We start from the raw sequence: 18,047 nt of genomic DNA on the forward strand, positions 1-18,047 counted from the left end.
ATTTAGAACAAGATAATCATCATCTTTTGAGAACAGTGCTTACAAGCAAAAACAAAACATGACTGCAAAGTGAGAAAAAAAAAACTTTGCAAATTAAAAGAAACAAGTTAACTATAAAAAATAAATAAATAAACTTTGCAATTTTGTTTGTCCTACTCAGCATGATTGTGCCAGCCACGTCACACATGTTCTGTTTGCAGGGCTCTAGAAGTTAAAAAGAAGTACCTCAACGACGTCGGGCGCAGCGGGCGGGCACTGACTAAGTTCAAACAATCAGTGTTTGGTCCCTTTTCCCCAGACAGGAACGGAAATGATGCTTGGGCTTCAGTGACCAATTACGAGGCTGTAAAGACGAGTGTCATGTAAGCCAACAACTGGTAAGCAATGGGCGGGCTCCAAGCCCATTGTAAGACTACAATAGCCTGAAGAGACCGCACATGCACTGTCTAGCCAAGACCTAAAAAAGTAGTTTCATGAATGTAAGCTTGGGAAAGATACAAGTCATTCATCCAGAAAGATGGTAAAGGAGTTATGCTGCAGGGTAGGGAAAAACAAAAAGGAAAGTAAGGAAATACATCAAAAAGGAGCTTGCAAATAGAATTGACAATTAAGTCAACCAATGAAAAGCAAACTGACTCAAAGCCCATTTTAAATATTAGTACTGGACACAAAACTGTCTTTAGGTGAGACCTCAAAATAGCAATTGTAGTAGAAAATCAATGACAGAGAAGAAAAGAAAAGAAAAGAAAAAGGAAACCTACATAGGCATGGCAGTAACTATTGCTCTCAATCTCCACTAAACTATAAACACATGGTAGTATCATCCACAAAGTTGTAAACCAAAACAATTTTTTCACGTAAGCAATATTTCCACATTAGAATGCAAGTTGGACAGACATTATGATGCCACAAAAAGGCAAAATAAAACCAGCCTTACAGTCGCTTCAACATAAAGGGTGGTTCAAAATGCAAAATAGCTTTTTGCACTTTCAATTGCTATGCAACTCTTGGCAGGGTTATGTTTTTATAGGGGCTCCTCCTATGAATGTAAACTACTCTATTAAACATATAGGAACATCAAACTCATAAAAATAATGTGTGGTTCTAAGTCAAAATGTCAACAAGTGTATAATGGTCTTGGATCATAGGTAACAGCATAGTTCGAAATCTGTGGCAAATTTCTTCCATGAAGCATGTATGGTGACAAAGAAAGTAGAGTAGTGAGGCACATGAGAAAACTAATGAAGGAAGAAAACAAAGGCAGTGCTCTAGGGTGAAAAGGAGTTTTTAAATGAGACATTGGCTTTCTCATTGCCAACCAACTTGCCCATGTCCTTTCGAGTGGTGCCTGTAAAGGACTTGTGAAGTGAATGGAGGATGCACTCTATGCATATCTTCAAATCTACCTCTAGGCGTGCATTTCACATGCTGAATCACGAGGAAAGAAGTAGTAATGGAAAGCTGTGTGTGGAGCTGCTGGGGCGGGACCAGAGGCCCCTTTAAACCTTTTCGCGTGCCCGCTTCTCTCGCAGGACGCGCTGTGTGTGGAGCTGCTGGGGCGGGACCTGAGGCCCCTTTAAACCTTTTCGCGCGCCCGCTTTGCAGGACGCGCCTGGGCCAAGGGCGGGCCCATCCTGCGCCCGTCAGCGCCTGGAAGAGGCTGGGCTGGGCCATTTCTCTTATATTTTGTTTTCTGCATTGGGGATTGGAGATTGGTGAGGCCTGAGGAGCATAAGCTTATTCCACCCTCCAGGTCCCCTGTTGCACTCTCTGAACGCGGATTTGTTCAAGCATCCCACGGAGCCCTGGTTAAGGGCGGGCCCGACTGTGACCATCTGAGGCCGGGCTGGGCGCCCCCTTTGGGCCCCAAGGTACAGTTTGGGATTCTTTGACATCGCTGTGCTTACCTTCTTTCAATTCTCTTGTACAGAATGGGAAAACGCAAGGTGAGAACTAGTCCTGATTTGGGTCCTGCTAAATCTAAAATTTCTAAACCTAGTAGAGTCACGCAACCCCATACCAATTGCGTGTCTAGAGAGATCAATAACTTAATAGAAGTGGAACTAATTCTCAATAAAAAAAAAAGAGAGGAATGCTCGGAAGGGGCAGAAATCGGGGACTTTATTGCCGTTTTTAACATCTGGAACCAATTTTTCTGCTGACGTTCAGCCCATGAGTGTCCAAGCACTTGTTCCTAATAGTCCTCCTAGAACTGTCAATTCTTCTTTACATTCTGTACCCAAGTCTAATCTGGAAGCCCCAGCTACTGATACTATCATTCATGGGATCACCTGTTCAAATCGTTTCTCCATTCTGAATCAACAAGTCTTGGACAGTGTTCAACAGGTCCCCTTTGGCTCCTTTGCCCCCCAATTGTGAGTCTCCTAGAGAAGAACTCTTAGCATTGGTCTCCAGTTTAAAAAGTGAAGTAGGAAAGTTGAAGCACTTATTGTTCGAAGTTCTCAAGCTTCTCAAGAAATCTGATCTACCTCTTCCTCGAGTACTGAAGCCATTGTTTTTGCCATGTAACCACTCCCCTGCACCAGTGTCCTCGTCAGTAGTCCGGTCGTTGAATTCTGAGGTTGTTCAGGGGCCTAATCATAGGCCTCATCATAACAGAAATGCCGTGCTGCCTTTGGCAAAATTCATACCTTCTCTCTAACCTTGATCGGATTTGGGACACCACTTTAGGATCTGGCCAGCCCTCCAACATGACTATTGAAAACTGCATTTATATGTGCAACGTTCCTTCACCTTCAGCACAAATGCGGGAAGACAAATCTTCCTTAATCAACAAGGTTTCGCATTGGATCCGTCATGTTAGAGGTTGTGGCTCAATTACTCATGTCGATATATTATCCGCCAAATGATTATGTGGTCGATCCGGCAGGCGGGATACCATTAAACTCACCCTTTCAAGTCCCCTTCTGGTCACGGGCCTATTGCAGATGGAAGTTCGCAACCACACAAGGAAGGAACTTGATATATTTTTCAGTGACAGCAGTTTTGCTTCAGGAAGCACGAGTTTGTCCTCTCGATTAAGTACGTCTATGCCGGTACCAATCAATGCAACTGGCCATGTTGCTTTTATTGGCCCAACATCCAGCCTAGCTGTTGTGACTGATAGGAGTTCTGTTTGTAAACGCATTAGTGCATGTGATTCTGAGCTTCAGGGGGTCACTTCAGATATTGATTGACTAAGTTTCTCTAATCTCTGTCATCCTAGCATTAGACCTGATTCACAGTCTTTGTCACACGCAAGAATCTTGTCAAGTTCAGGTGTTTATACTTTACGGGATCCTCATTCTGTCCTTATTGTGAACTCTAATCCTGTACTGCATGTTGAACACAATAACACTCATTCCCCAGTCGATTCAATTAGTGAACCTACCTGTCGTACTGCACATTTAACAGGGATGCTCTTGTCGTGGAATGTGGCTGGCATCAAAAGTAAACTAGCTGACTCTGAATGGGGTGCTTATGTTGAAACCTTTTGCATTTGTATGTTCCAGGAAACGTGGGCTACGGAAAGTGTGTATAGGCAAGGGTTTTGTTCTTATATTAAAAATGCTATGCAGTCTCCCATAGGTAGGGCAATAGGGGGTTTATGCACCTGGGTTAAGACGGGTGAGGTGGGGGAAGTTAAGGAGATTTTTGTAGATTCCCCTGATATTTTGTCAATAGCAATACTGCCAAACTCAGGTACTCCAATTTTATGTATTATCGACAATAGACCAGGCCCTTCCAATCATCGGTCTGCAACTATAGACCTCCTGCACAATCTCATTTAGACTTTCGTCCCAAATATCGCATTATCATTGCAGGTGACCTTAATGCGCAAATTGAATTTGACCCGGCCTTTATTGAGGCAACGCAGACTGAAGATGAAGTGTGGAATATTTCCCCCTTTCCAACGCAGCCAGTGTTATCTATTGCTTGCAGTAGGGTCTCGCAGATAATAGATCTTATAGGAATACATGGCCTTTGCCTTGGCAATGGTCGGTTCCCAGCAGATACTCCCGCTAGACCAACTTTTTTTTAGGGGATCATATAGCAGTACCTTGGATTATGTTATGTTCGATTTAAGGGTTTGGCATTCCATAATAGATGTGAAGGTGGGCCCATGGCCCACAAGTGATCATGCACCTTTACAAATTGTTTATGACAGAACCCTTTTATCAGGAGCTGCGTCTCTTTTTGTTTCCAATGTTCATGGAGCCTTGAAGCTGTCTAGTAACAGGCGTGCTGTGAGATGGGATTCATTTCAGAAGTCTAACATGTTAAGGGATAAATTGTGTGCCTTAGTCTCTAGACACCAGTGTTTTGACAATCATTTTGTATTAACCTCATTGGAATTTATGTCCTCTCACGCGGACCTCTTTGTGGCCCTTAAGGAGTTGTTTACCAAAACTGCCACGAATCGAAGTAATTCCTCCTCTTCATCTAATAGCAAGTGGTTTCACAAGAGGTGCCGAGAGGCTAAGAGCTTTTTGATTATAGTATTAAGATCTAAGGATCGGGAAGCCATTGTGAGAGCAGGAAGATCTTACGTCTCCATATGCAAGTTGTGTAAATTCGAGCATGAGGAGAAACTAGGGGGGGGGGGGGGAACTGGCCGAGGCGGCTAGGACCCATGATGTCAAACTTTTTTGGCTTCTGGTTACGCGTAGAGACTCAAATCTCTCATCCGTCCCAGAATGCCATATCGCTGCTGACATCTGGTTAACTTATTTTAGGGAGCTGTATGGACCCACAACAGATTCTGCTGTCATTAGTTTTGGAGAGTTATCGTCACTTTGCTCTCCAGCGTTCTCTCTGCCCCCTTTCACTCTAAAAGAAACTGAGTTGGCAATCCTTGCCCAAAAATCAGGGAAGGCACCTGGGCCGGATGGAATTCCCTCAGATTTATATAAATCAGATCTGCCCAAATGGACTCAGTACATAAATAGGATATTGAATATTGCCTTGTCCACTAGGTCTTACCCTGACTCTTGGAAGGAGGCAATAATTGTGCCCATACACAAGAAAAGCGAGCAGAATCTTCCAGGGAACTATAGACCTATCAGCTTACTAGACAATTTGCAAAAAATATTTTCCTACCAGCTGTTAAGTTAAGTAGGCTGAAGCATTGGATAGCAGATAACCTGATTCTAAGCCATCTCCAGGCAGGATTCAGAGACAAGGTCAGTACTATCGACCAGGTTTTCCGCTTTGTTACCATAAAGTGGAAGACCGTTGATGTGGATTCAGGCCATCTTTTTGTGGCAATTGTTGATTTGAAACCGGCCTTCGACCTTGTCCCGCATCCCAAACTGTGGGAAGTCATGAGCAAGGCTGGAGTCCCCGGCTCTATGCTTAATATAATCAAAGATCTTTATTCAGGCAATTGCGCGAAAGTACAATGGGGGCTGGCAGGTGATCTGACCTCAGCATTTCCCACGGTTTGTGGCGTGAGACAGGGTTGTGTACTGGCACCCACCCTGTTTCTCCTATTTATCAATGCATGTATTCCCTACCTTTTGGTTTGTCCTAGTGATGCCCCTAGTGTGGGAGGGCAGAAGTTCCCATGTCTTTTATTCGCTGACGATACCTTATTACTCTCCCGAACAGCCATGGGCCTTTCATGTTTGCTTGCAAGGTTCGTGGAGTTCTGTAAAGATCATGGCTTGGAAATTAATTCATCAAAAACGAAATACATGTTGTTTGGAGACAAAAAGCAGAAAATGAAGAGACCTGTTTACCTAGAAGGTGTTCCACTGGAAAGAGTGGGCACCTTTGATTATCTAGGTGTAAAATTAGAAGATTCACACCACTGGCAGGCCCATCTCCAGAAATCATTAATGTGCCTGAAGCAAAGGGCGGGTGGCATTGCAAGATTTGCAACCAGATCCCCCAGTTTTGCCCTGACTCCTGCTCTAGAAATATACAAATCACAAGCTGGGGGAGGGGGGGCTTTGTATGGTGCCGAGTTATGGGGCCACTGCAATCTGGAGAACTTGAGTAGGGCGGAAAATCAGTTTTTAAAGATGTTGTTAAAAGTTCCATCAAGTACTCCATCCCTGCCAATCCGAATAGATTTAAATCTTTTCTCTATTAACCAGATCGCTGCCTTAAGGCCTTTATTGTTTTGGATTCAGCTATGGTCATCAGATGCTCTCATGCCATTTAGATGTGGGCTGCTCAATTTGGTGGGCTCTAACACCAACACCAAGATTAAGTGGTGTTCCTATGTTGAACGGTCCTTATTCCACCTTGGCTTGGGGTCCTATTGGAAGGATCCCTCTTCTATTCCCAAAAACGCTGCTCAGACACTGAAGGATGCTTTTTGGCTTAAAGTCCAAACTATACAACTGGCTGAAGTTGCGCCTTCTTCTATGACTGATAGCTTTCTGCAATTCAAATGTCATTATGAGTTTGAGCCCTTTATGGATGCAGCACTCTCTCCATTTGCACGTGCTCTTTACATTAGATTTAGAATAGGGTCGCTTCCTCTTTGTTCTTTAACTTATAAATGGCCCAATTCTATCAATAAGTCTAAGTTATGCCTGATGGGTTGTAAGAATGAAGAGTCTGATCTACATGTTCTTTTTCAATGTCGTGCATATGTCAAACAGAGGGCTTTTTGGATTATTCCCTTATGCAAAGAAATGGGTTTCAGGAATTGTTTATTTGCTGAGAGAGTACCTAAATCCGATTCATCTGTACAAATAGTCTATCCTGTGGTAAAATTTCTTGAATCAATATGGCGTTTTAGATTAGCGATTTTAAAAAATAAGTCTTGGTAGTAGCTTTTAGAAGCAGGTATTATAGTGCATATTTGTTGTATTTAAGTGTAAGTCTATTAGCTTGATGCTATAGTTGGGACTGGATGTTTCTTAAGCATTATATTTATGGAGAAAGATAACCTTTTTATATTATTGCTTTATCTTGTTATTAACATTTCTCTTTTTAGAATTTGTTTTCTATTTTATTGGTACTTCTTTTATAATCTTTTTCTGGATTGTTATGTATTGCACTTTTATGGTATGTTTTTTACCGAAATAAAGTAACGAAAGAAAGAAAGCTGTAGAAAGTATATTATGGCTCTTTTGAGGGACAGGAGGATCTTTCCATTTCAGCAAGCCATTCGATGCGCACAGTCCGGTTTCCTGCGCCAGGTACATTTGAGTATATCCAATACAATGAGCTGTGATCTAGAATGTGATTCTGAACATAGGTGATGCTTTATATGCAGAAGTACTATATTGTACTTCCCTCTTTTCTTGAATTTGCAGAAAATTTACAATCCTTCTGATACACTGTTCTATTGCTACTGAGCTCAATGACTTGCCACTCAAGTAAATCCCACCATTTCCACAATCCTTAACGCTGCAGCTGTCGAAGACAGTCCCACAGAAGTAAAAAAAAAAAAGGAGTTTCTGATTTTTTTTTAAATGTTTGATTGACACAGCACCTGTCTGAAAGACCTATTGCTTACAACACATATACTGTTGGCTTTCGGCTACCCCGTCAGCTATTTGCGTATTTGTTTTTTTAAGCCTGGGTTGACAGCAAAGCTGTCAGCAAAACCTGTTATTTATTTATAATATACATAAGATGTCAACAAGACCTGTTTACAATAAGCAAGGAGTGGGCTTTGAGTCAGCCCCTTTAAGTCAATGGCTTATTAGGATCAGCTTTTTCAGAACTGACTTGAGACATTTTCAATCACATCTAAGTTAGGCCAAGAAGAGCAGTTATCTCTTTCCTCATGCTATCAGCATAAATACAACCTACCACTGCACTGTCCCATTCGATAATCTATCTTATACATGCATTGCATACAGAAGGCACAAATACCAATACCGCCACTAAGCGCTGGGAAGCCAGCCGGTCTGGCTGTAATGTGCTATCATATGGAAAAATAATTTCTGCATGTCTTTGTTTGCATGTATTGTGCTGACCTACCGGCATTGTGAATGCTAGTTGTCTATGATTTTGCTGTATGGAATTACGTTTTACACATGCCTCCCAATCAATGTTGTTACCTGGGCAGAAGAGGTTGTCTTTGTTGACTATGACATTGCTCGATGTTCTGTTGGACATTCCACAGTCGAAATGATTAGGATTCCAGCTCTTCCTATTGAAGTACACTGACATCTTTTGCATGGAAATGTTAACGGTTGCAGCTCTCTCTCCTAACAATTCTATTGCACACAAGCTTTAAGTAACTTGTACTGGGAAAAGTCACTGGTCCTGCACCTGAGAATCATGTAGGCATGTCATAATCACAGTCACTGTGGATCTGATATGGCGCTGCTCCCTCACACATGGATTGACAAAAACTCACTCAGTTTCGCTTTACTGTCTCCTTTCAAGGCATATGGAACACCATAAGCTTTTTCGCTGATGAAAATTGTTTTCTGAGACTTGTTGCTTTTCATTTAACAAAGTCAAAGTAGGATGGCTAACCATCCTTATCTTAGCTGGATTTATACATATTTCAGGTTTATGCCCAGCCCCAAGCTACTGTGGAGCACCCCACTGTTGCTCTTTTTACTCGTCCTCTGAGCTTGTTGTTCTCAGAGTAGGATATGAATCAAGAACTATGAGACACATCGATGGTCCAGAAAGCCGTAACAGCTCTGTGCAGAATGTACTTGGGAGGGGATACGCTCATACATTTAGATAGCTTTATAGAGAGGGATGTGAGCAATCACAGTGAAGCGGCCCTGAGCCATGACAGATGTGACTGTACATCTAAAGTTTCACATTAGATAAAGCTTCCAGTCCCCCTTTCAATGGTTAATTTATTCAATTGTTTATCTCAAGTTGGTGCTGTAATAGGTGGTTTGAACAATGCAATGTCTGAGGAAAAGCAAAATACAACTTAGTGACTTCAAGAATGTTTCACCATCTTGGTTTTGTTGGAAGCAGGGCATTTTTGTGCATCGAACAAGTAACCACAAGCTAAGTTGAAAGAGAGAAGTTAACAATAAATAGTGTTAAAATGTCATTTACGTGTGCTGGAGGGGAGGTACAGGTGGTCACTACCAGTGAACTCTACGCACAAATGTATAATGAAATCATACTCATGTAGGTTGAAAGCAGTATATCCAGACAGATGTGCATCTTTCAAAGAGTATAATAGCCTGATTTAATAAAAAAAGCTTGATGTAACAAAACCCACCAAAAAAAGACGCAGTCGGCGAGTGGCGGTGCCCTGCCCTCAAAATAATCATCTTCAAATAACATTACATGAGCAAGGTATCTCCACATGCCAAAGGTGTCTCAACGCACAAACTGTCCCGTGAAGTGAAAGTGGAAGGTTGACCACCTTAGGTATGGGTTAAAGACGTCCAGCATGCAGAGTGCTGTTGGATAAAAACCCATCGCTGGGAGAATCAGGTTTTGGGGGGACAGCAGACCGAAGGGAGGTCTGTACCCTGAGGGCATTGGAGCTCTTAGTGTTATACATTTTTGGTTGTTTGGGACGTCATTACTGAGGAACTTAAAGCCAGTTATATATCAGACCCTTTAATTCCCCCTTACCTTAAAAGGTATAATTTGCAGCATGTGATGGCAGACAAGAGGGTTCAGAAGGTGTGCCCGACTAATAAAGGAAGCCAGGCACCTGGACCTGTTGGTTGGAGGTGGTTCAGCCGGCGAGGTGCATGTCCAGCAGAGTGGTGGCTATCACTCTGGCATGCTCTCCGCCACAGGCCCAGGCGAGTGTATGGGGATGCCCGCGAGTGCACGGAGCGGCCCATGCAGTAAAAGCAGGTTGGGTGGTGTGAGGGAGGGGCCTGAGCCATAAGCGGCACACCAGTTGGTGAAGCTGGGTGGGGAGCTTGTCAGGCATGGCTGGCCGGTGCCTACAAAAGAATATAGAAGGGTAGGGCCAAGAGGAGCTTGAGCATTCAGTGAAAACAGATAGAGGGGACATGTCAGAGCAGGCCTTAGGGCCTGCATTAGTTGGTAGACAAGGTGTAGAGAGCAGGAAGGCTTTGTCCATGCCCCTGTTTTCAGAGTGGGCAGTTAAACAAGCGGATTGTGCCGCAATCAGGCTAAGTGAGGAGGGTTTGGAGCATTGTTAAGCAATGGATCCCAGACAATAAGGCCGGCGGGCTGGGTCCAAACAACAGGTGGCCTAGGAAGAGTGGGACTGATTGGAAAGGGCCCCCAAGGAGGTCAGGGAGGGATGGCAGTAGGGAGCGTCTGGGAGGGTGGGGGACCAGCTGACAAGTGGTCACACAGAGAATCAGGCCATTTATGCGGCACACCAAACCCCACAAGCAGCAAAGAAGGGCCCAGCATCAGCACTTTAAGCGGCCATACTAGAATGGAGTGATGAGGAATGGCTGGGTAGGGAAAGGCGGGCTACTATAGTCAAGCCCTTGAAAGTATATTCCAAAAGTGCCGGAAGGGAGACAGCACGAGTCCGACAGCTAGCGTCACTAGAACTGCTGGGAGGGTTTGGTACGGCCCCTCAGGGAACGGATGAGGTTAACCCTATGGTAGGACGGCTAGTGCCACAGGGTGTGGCTGGTATGGCATGGGGTATGGAAGTGGTTGCGTGGCTTGAGGAGGTAGAATTGGATAAAGGAGAAGACAGTTTTGAGGAGGGCAAGACTGTCAACTGTGAAAAGCCATGCCGTCAGACCAACGATAGAGACATACGGCGAACATGTGTGGGAAGGGGTCAACCAAATCCTATTCCTAGTACTGTTTTACAGGTTCCACTTATGGCACCTGCCCAGTCCGTTGACATTCAAGGCAAACAGAGGCAACTTCCAGACAGCCAACTGCCAAACAGAGGCAGCGGCAGGCTGCGGAGCGGGTTCCAATCTTAATGCCAGGTAAGAGCACAAGGAAGACTGCAGGGGCGGGTCCAGTGATGGTGTCAACGGGAGTGGGGGTAGGTGGGAACAGGAGGAGATATTTGCAGAAGGGTAGGTACGTCTGGGTCGTAGGGATAGTGACAGATGAGGAGGGAGGTATGAGTATGGGGACCACCCCTGGGCAAGCGAGTGACCTGAGCACGACAACCAGTGTTGGCACAGCTAAGGGCCAAGGAATTCTCTGAAGAGGAAGAGTACGAGCTGACAAAATGCCCAAAGATGCCTATGACCATTGAAAACTGGACAACAGCGTTTCTCATTTACACCAGGGTATATTTTTAAAAATACCCTGAGAGGAGCGTAGCATTATTTAAGTATATGGATATTATAAGTACGGCCCAAATCTCATTTGGCTGTAATGCCTGGGCCCAGTATGAAGGTGAATTCAGGGCAAGAATGAACCTGGATCCAGAGGCAAAATGGGGCAAGATAGATACAGACCTATGGCAACATACAATGGTCTGGCGAAATTTGGGAAGACCATCTTCACAGAGAGTGGATTGCCACTTGTATATCGGCCCTTTCAGGCCCGCCCCACCCGGGGAGGGGTGGGGAATGCAGCTAAGAGCCAGGGAAGCTTCCAAGGTGCATGTTGGGACTTCAACAAGGGGTTTTGCACAAGGAAATTTTGTAAATTCAGACATGAGTGCTCAATGTGCTCGGGGAAAGCACGCCCTTGTGTACTGCTACAGGAATGCGGGCCGCTCTTCGGGGAGCCAGGCCATCGGTAATCCCAACAAATGGCAACAGAATACAGGGAGACAGGAGTTCACAGCGCAGGGAATTACCGGGGAGGTAAGGGCGCTCAGGGACCCAACAGGAAAAGCTCAAACGCTGGTAAAGTTAAACAGGCTCACATTCTGGTTCCGCTTACCCTAAAAGAAAAGATGCACAAATTCCTCAGGACGGTTTTCAATCGGGATTCAGGTTGGAATATGAGGTGAGATGCTGAGCTGAGAATCTGGGGTCAGTTAAAGCACACCCACAGGTTGTGGGGGATAAGTTGCAGAAAGATGTAAAAGAACGGAGAATGGTCGGTCCTTTCGACACATGGCCAATGGAGGACTTGACTGTATCCTTAATTGGGGTGATGCCCAAGAAAGAAAAAGGGCACTTCAGACTGATACAACACCTGTCATGGATGGAAGGTCAATCAATAAATGAATTAATTGGCAAAGAACTGGCATCAGAGGCATATTCCTCGGTAGATGTGGCAATGGCCCTCTTGAAGTAAGCTGGGGCAGGTGCTTATATGGCTATGTGTGACATAAAAGCCTGTACATCCAGAAGATTTTCAGTTACTGGGTATTCAATTTGATAGTACTGGTGTATGGATAAATCTCTGCCAATGATGTGCTCCATTTCTTGTGCTCTGTTTGAGAGTTTCAGCACTTTTCTACAATGGCTCTTCAAGCAGGGCACTGGAAATAAGAAGGTTACACACTATCTAAATGAATTCTTCCTTGTCAAAGACTTCGATTCTGCAGACTGCCAGCAGTTGCTGTTAAGTTTTCAGGAGCTCAGGGAGGATTTTGGAGTCCTGTTGGCACCAGAAAAGACAGTGACAACTTTTTAGGAATTAAGCTGGATTTGGAGGCAATGGTGGCTCACCTTCCGTTGGAGAAAAAGATGCTGCAAGTGATGTTGGACACAATGCTGGCAAAACAGAGTGTCAAGGTTCGAGAGGTACAAGTGCTTTTGAGTAACCTGAATTTTTGCATGTAGAATTATGAGGACAGGGAGGACCTTTTGTAGGAGACTTGGTTTAGCTCTATCAGAACTTTCTCTGCCACACCATCATGTACATTGTGTCTGCGGGGTTGAAAAAAAGATTTGTGGATGTGACGTTTCTTTCTGGACTGTTTCAATGGCATTCCAGTTATGTCACAGCAGGGGTTTAACTGGGATGGTCAGATTGGACACCTCAGGTGGCATACCTTTTGGATTGTACTGGGATGGATGCTGGTGTGCGGAAGAATGGCCACACAGCTGGAAGAAAGGGAGATGTAGTAGCACATTTCTTGAGCTGTTCCTTTGGTGGTGGCAGTCACCTTGTGGGGCGGGTTGTTAAGGCAAAGGAAGTTACTTTTTAGAATAGAAACTACAGCTGTATTCCAAGTGGTTTATAGGCAGTCAGCAAAAGGCCTTCAGGTTCGCAAGTTGCTGCAGGTGTTTGTGCTTGAATGTTTAAGGCAGGGTGTCTTGTTTAAAGCCAGGCATGAACAATGATATAGCGGATGCTTTGTCTCATTCACAGTGGGACAGGTTTCATGGACTGTCCACGGAGGTGAACAGGGACAGGAATTGCATGCCACTGGAGTTATGGACAGAAGGAGACAGAGGATATTTCAGCTGGTGGTAGGGACCCTGGCTGTGTCCACCTGCAAGGCATATTACCAGCCTTTAGCTGAATTTCTGAGTTCAGAAGCGTTTCGACATTTGGGAGGTTGGGTTTGGTAGCCATGGATTTTGGTACCTATTCTCTTTCGCATAAGGGCAGCGACAGAAGCAAACAGGTAGGGGGTAGAGGGTATTCAAGGAAACAAATATTGGTATTGGGTGGATGGTCGTTCAATTGTTTTCAGGGGTATGTCAGGATCAATGAAGGGGAAAGGTTTGAATCTAAATTTCATTTCGAATCACAGTTCGCACAATGTGGCTCACACCATTTTCTCTTTCCAGGTTTGGTTCCAGGTCTGTTGGCTGGTGGCTTCGCGGTGTGGATTGTTGGTCATTCCTTCATAAAAAGGGCGGATCGGGCAGCAGGGAAGAGTGCATGGGTAAAGAAACTTGGTTTCACCCAGTCTGTAGCATGGTACGGTAAAGGAGGCATGAGGTGAAGGGAGATTTTACCCAAAATAAAGAAGCTAATGCACAGGAGAATTTTATTTGCCTGGACATTTTGCTGATACATTTAGGTGAGAATAATGGGGTGGTTGGAAAGGGTTTGGTGTTACTAAGGACAATTACGAGAGAGAAATTAAAGCCCAGTGGTCAGGGTGTTTTGTAGCTTGGACAGAGTTTATTCCCATGATGTGTTGGAGAGGAGCTAGGAGGCCATCAACTACAGACAAAGCCAGGAGAAAGGTTAATAAGGAAATGAGGCATTTCTGCAGAGATGAGGGACTAGGCAGAATAAAACATAACCTGGGTTATGAGGCTGTAGAATTTCTCAGGGATGGAGTACACCTCTCTAGGTACGGGATGGAACTGTACTTCTTGGAGTTGTGGGAGTTTCTTGTTAGGACCTTGAGGAAACATATGTGGAGAGTTCAGCGTGGGGGGGCAGAAAAAGTCAGGTTGGTGCCTTTTTGTGGGGGCGGTTGGCCCACAAATTTGCAGGGCTTTAGTTAAGGATATTTTAGTTAACATAGGCAAATCAGGCTGAAAGGGAGGGAGTCAACAAGCTCACATGGGAAGTGCAGTAAGTTGAAGGTTGCTTATGCCACAGGAATATCAAGTTGAACAGGTGTTAAGTGATTCACTGTTAAGCGGGAGGGGAAATTTATTGTGATACAATCACAGAAGTGCAATAGGTCATGGTGTTAATTTTTGAAGGGTAAGTACAAGGGATGGGATTTAGGGGTGGAGTAGGGAGTGTAGGTTAATACATGTATAGTGAGTTTTTTGTTTTGTAAGGCAGTATGCCGAGGATGTTTTGTATTGATGTAGTCGAGATTTTAGTGCTGTTCTCATGTCATAAGTCATCTATATGTGACAGTTTATGCATTATGTTAACTAAAGGTTTGAATGTAGAAAAATGCACTGACAATTCAAGTTAGATGTGCATTCATCTAGACCAGTGATACTCAAAGTGCGGCCCTCCCGACATTGACATGCGGCCCCCAGGTCAACAGCAGCACTGTGTTGCTGTTTATTCGACTTGGCACCAGCACTAAAAAATGTTTAATAAACGGGCAAGTATATAATTGGCGGCTATTTGAAAAGGGAGTAACAAGAGTGTCCTGGAACTCAACTTTAGTTCTGACATCAATGCAGCCCTCGGTCACCTCACAGACCAAACAGTGCGGCCCCTGGGAAAATGTTTGTGAGTACCCATGATCTAGACTGATGTTAGAAACGCTGATGGTATTGAAGTAAAATTGAATGTTTGATGGATTAAACTGATATTATGATGTAATTTAGACTCTAGGCTTATAGAATGTATTAAAACCATATTGAATTTCTAATGATTAATTAAATAAGTGTGCGAAAAGAGAAGAATGTAGTTTTGCGTTATACTGATTGAAATGCATTGACAGAGTTATTCCATTTAAAGTTGTTGAAATGCATATGCTAATGAAGAATTGTTAATGTTGGATTTATAGCTTGCATATTAAAATTCGTTTTACTTGATGAAATAATGTGCTGTATTAATTCACTGCCTAAGTGAGGCCTGCTAAGTCTGTATTTCGTGATTGAGCAGGAAATGCTAATTAATTTCTTAACGTGAACCTTTGTTTCAGACTCCGTTCCTGTGAGAAGACTAGTTTTGTTGCTAGTCCCCTGTTGTTTAGGCATAGAGAGAAATTAAACAATGCCCTTGAATGTAGAACATCCTAAATCATGGGCTGATACTATATACAATTGTTTCAAAATCATGTGGAGATGATGGCCACATTGGTCAAGGTGTGTAACTTAATTGGGTTTGTAATGAAATTGCTTTAGTGGTTCTACCACACTCAAAGATCCGTAGACCTTGAGAGGGCACTGATTCCTGCAAAGGATGAAAATACTACAGCAATGTGATGTGCACCTGTTTGAATAAAGTGGCCTTTTCCACACATACGAAGGAGTAGGTGGTCAGTGACGTGCCCCATTTCACTCAAGATGTCAACATGACATCGGGCCACTACTAAGTACATTAAAGAAGGATAAATGTAAACAGATTTAAAAATTATCGACAATCAATGTAGCCTTTAAAGACAATCAATGTAGCCTTTTTTATAATTAATTACAATGCTACATATTTATCAATTTGAAAAACTGTTTCCATAAGTATTGTCTCACCATTCACTAACTCTATACAAACTTCGTCCTGTCTCTGGAATTTATTTCAGATACTAGACCTCTTAGTAGGCATAATAACCTAGGTTCCAAGGCTAAGTGTGAAAGTGCACTACAAACTCTTTGCGGAGGTCTTAGCTGCCAAATCAGCCTATAACATGTATGTATGACAACTTGGGCCACTACTGGCGTTTTACGCAACAACTATGCGCAAGGTGATTATTTTTAAGCCAGAACTCACAATTCACTCCACTACGTATACAGTGTTAAAAAACCAAACTACCTGTTCGGGACGCATCGTTTTGTGTGATAAAAAAAAAAAAAAACAGAACAAGAAAGCATCGGCGTGTCACACGAGGTACAGGGACACTTGACAGCGAGCAATGCGATTTACAATACAGAGTCAATCCTACTCGGTAACCCAAGATGTACCCCAAGAACGGAGGATATCAGTCATAGCACTGGAAGCATTTTCGGACAGCCTGGGAGTAAAATTAGCAGAACCAATTTCAGAGGCTATGTGGGGTGCGCAGTGTGTAGAGATTGTGTGGATGTCTGCGACCATGACAATGAATCTGCTGGATGATCAACCCATACATAGTGTGCCGCGGCAGACCCGGCACAGCATGCTTTGTGCGCGTGTCTCTGATTGTGTCGGGTTGTGCTGCCACTGTTACTCACTGCTGTCTCATCACGGTAGGCTTCGGGGTACTGGAAGGGTTGCATACTGCAGGCACGGGGACGAGAAGCAGTGGACGATGTTTCACCCTGTACAGAGACAGATAAAAGAGGAGTAACAACTCTAATAACCGGCTTCAGGAAGTGCAGGGAACAACGGGACGCGGTCTAGACGAGATTTCCAAAACCCGCGGCAAAGATGGCCGCCAGCTTGGAGTTTGTTCTTTCCGTTTGCTCCGGCGCTTTGGCCGCTGCGTATGGAAATAAAGCTGCAATGAAAGAAAGTATGCACAATAAAAATACAAAAATTCCTATTCATTTTCTATTTTAAAGTGTACACTTTTCATGAACTAAATATAAACGTATTATGATGAAATTGCACAACTGGAGGATAATATTCTGGATGAAATTAAACGTTTATAAAAAAAAAATGATTGATATTATAAGAGTTGAATTTCTTTCTCGTACTCTGACATTTACATTCCATAAACAATGCGTAATGGAAAATGTCTTCTCGGTTTCCAGTTTGGGTCAGTTAGTAGATATCGTTTCGTCCTCTTTCTTTGTTGTCGAGGACCACTGAGGAACACTGAGCCTCAGTAAACTCTACTGGCCAAGCTGCCGGCATCTTTCCGCCTGAGAAATGCTAGGCATCCCGCTCGCACAGTCAAAGAATACTATTCATTTTTAGCATGTATGGGGATCAACCGTGTTTCCAAAGGTCTTACAGCTTCATAAATATTGCAATCGTTTTAATAAAGGGCCGAGAGGCAACCAGTATGAGCGTAAAATTATAGTGGCTGGGAGCGGTAGAAGTGCAGTAATGCAAGCATTGGCACAGTCAATAGGCCTAGCCTATTCAAGAGCTATTGGCTTTTGCAATGTGTTTTGCCACGTTGTACACCACTCTGGCTGCTGTTCAGCATGGCTAAAAGTTATTGGCATGGAGTGTGAGAGTGGAGTGGGGGAGCAGAGTGTCGTGGAATAGGGGGAATAGAGTGTCATTGAGTTGGGTAGATGGGATTAGAGTTCAGTGGCAGAGAGTGTCCTGGAGCTTGGAGTGGATTGAGGTCATGAAGCTGACTGCACTCTGCTTAGTGGAGATGTGGGAAGCATAGCTGCCTGCGAAGGGGCTTGTAGAAGAGAAGCGTTTCCAGCAAGGGCATAGTTAAAGCAATGTGACGAGAGCAGCTTGTGAGAGGAGTGAGAGCTGAACCCCAGTATTTCATTGAACCTCAATATTTCAGCCCCCCCCCCGAAATTCACCTCTTGCAGCTCAGCTCCTGCACCCTTGATCTTGCGATGAATCACCACCCTCTTCGACATCAGATGCAAAAAAATAGCAGAACAATAATAAAAAGTGATTGGAACCACTCAATAGGTAAGTTCTAGATCAACAAAAAGTGAAAAGGGTTTTATTACAAAATCTCAAAATAAGAAATACAGAGAAATGCAACATGTTTGCCATGAAGGCTGACTAGT

The 18,047-nt window shown here is 43.8% G+C and overlaps 1 protein-coding gene across 1 annotated transcript in view; it reads right to left on the bottom strand.

Moving 5' to 3' along the window:
• Positions 1-16,732, bottom strand: part of PREP (prolyl endopeptidase) — a 574,937-nt gene extending 558,205 nt beyond the window's left edge. Inside the window, exon 1 of the mRNA XM_069235420.1 lies at positions 16,569-16,732. Within this exon, the coding sequence (XP_069091521.1) occupies positions 16,569-16,613 (45 nt within the window). The 5' untranslated portion in view covers positions 16,614-16,732. The remainder of the gene's footprint in view (positions 1-16,568) is intronic.
• Between the last annotated feature and the right edge of the window lie 1,315 nt (positions 16,733-18,047).

This window comes from Pleurodeles waltl, chromosome 5, assembly GCF_031143425.1.
Source record: "Pleurodeles waltl isolate 20211129_DDA chromosome 5, aPleWal1.hap1.20221129, whole genome shotgun sequence".
Classification (NCBI taxonomy): Eukaryota; Metazoa; Chordata; class Amphibia; order Caudata; family Salamandridae; genus Pleurodeles; species Pleurodeles waltl.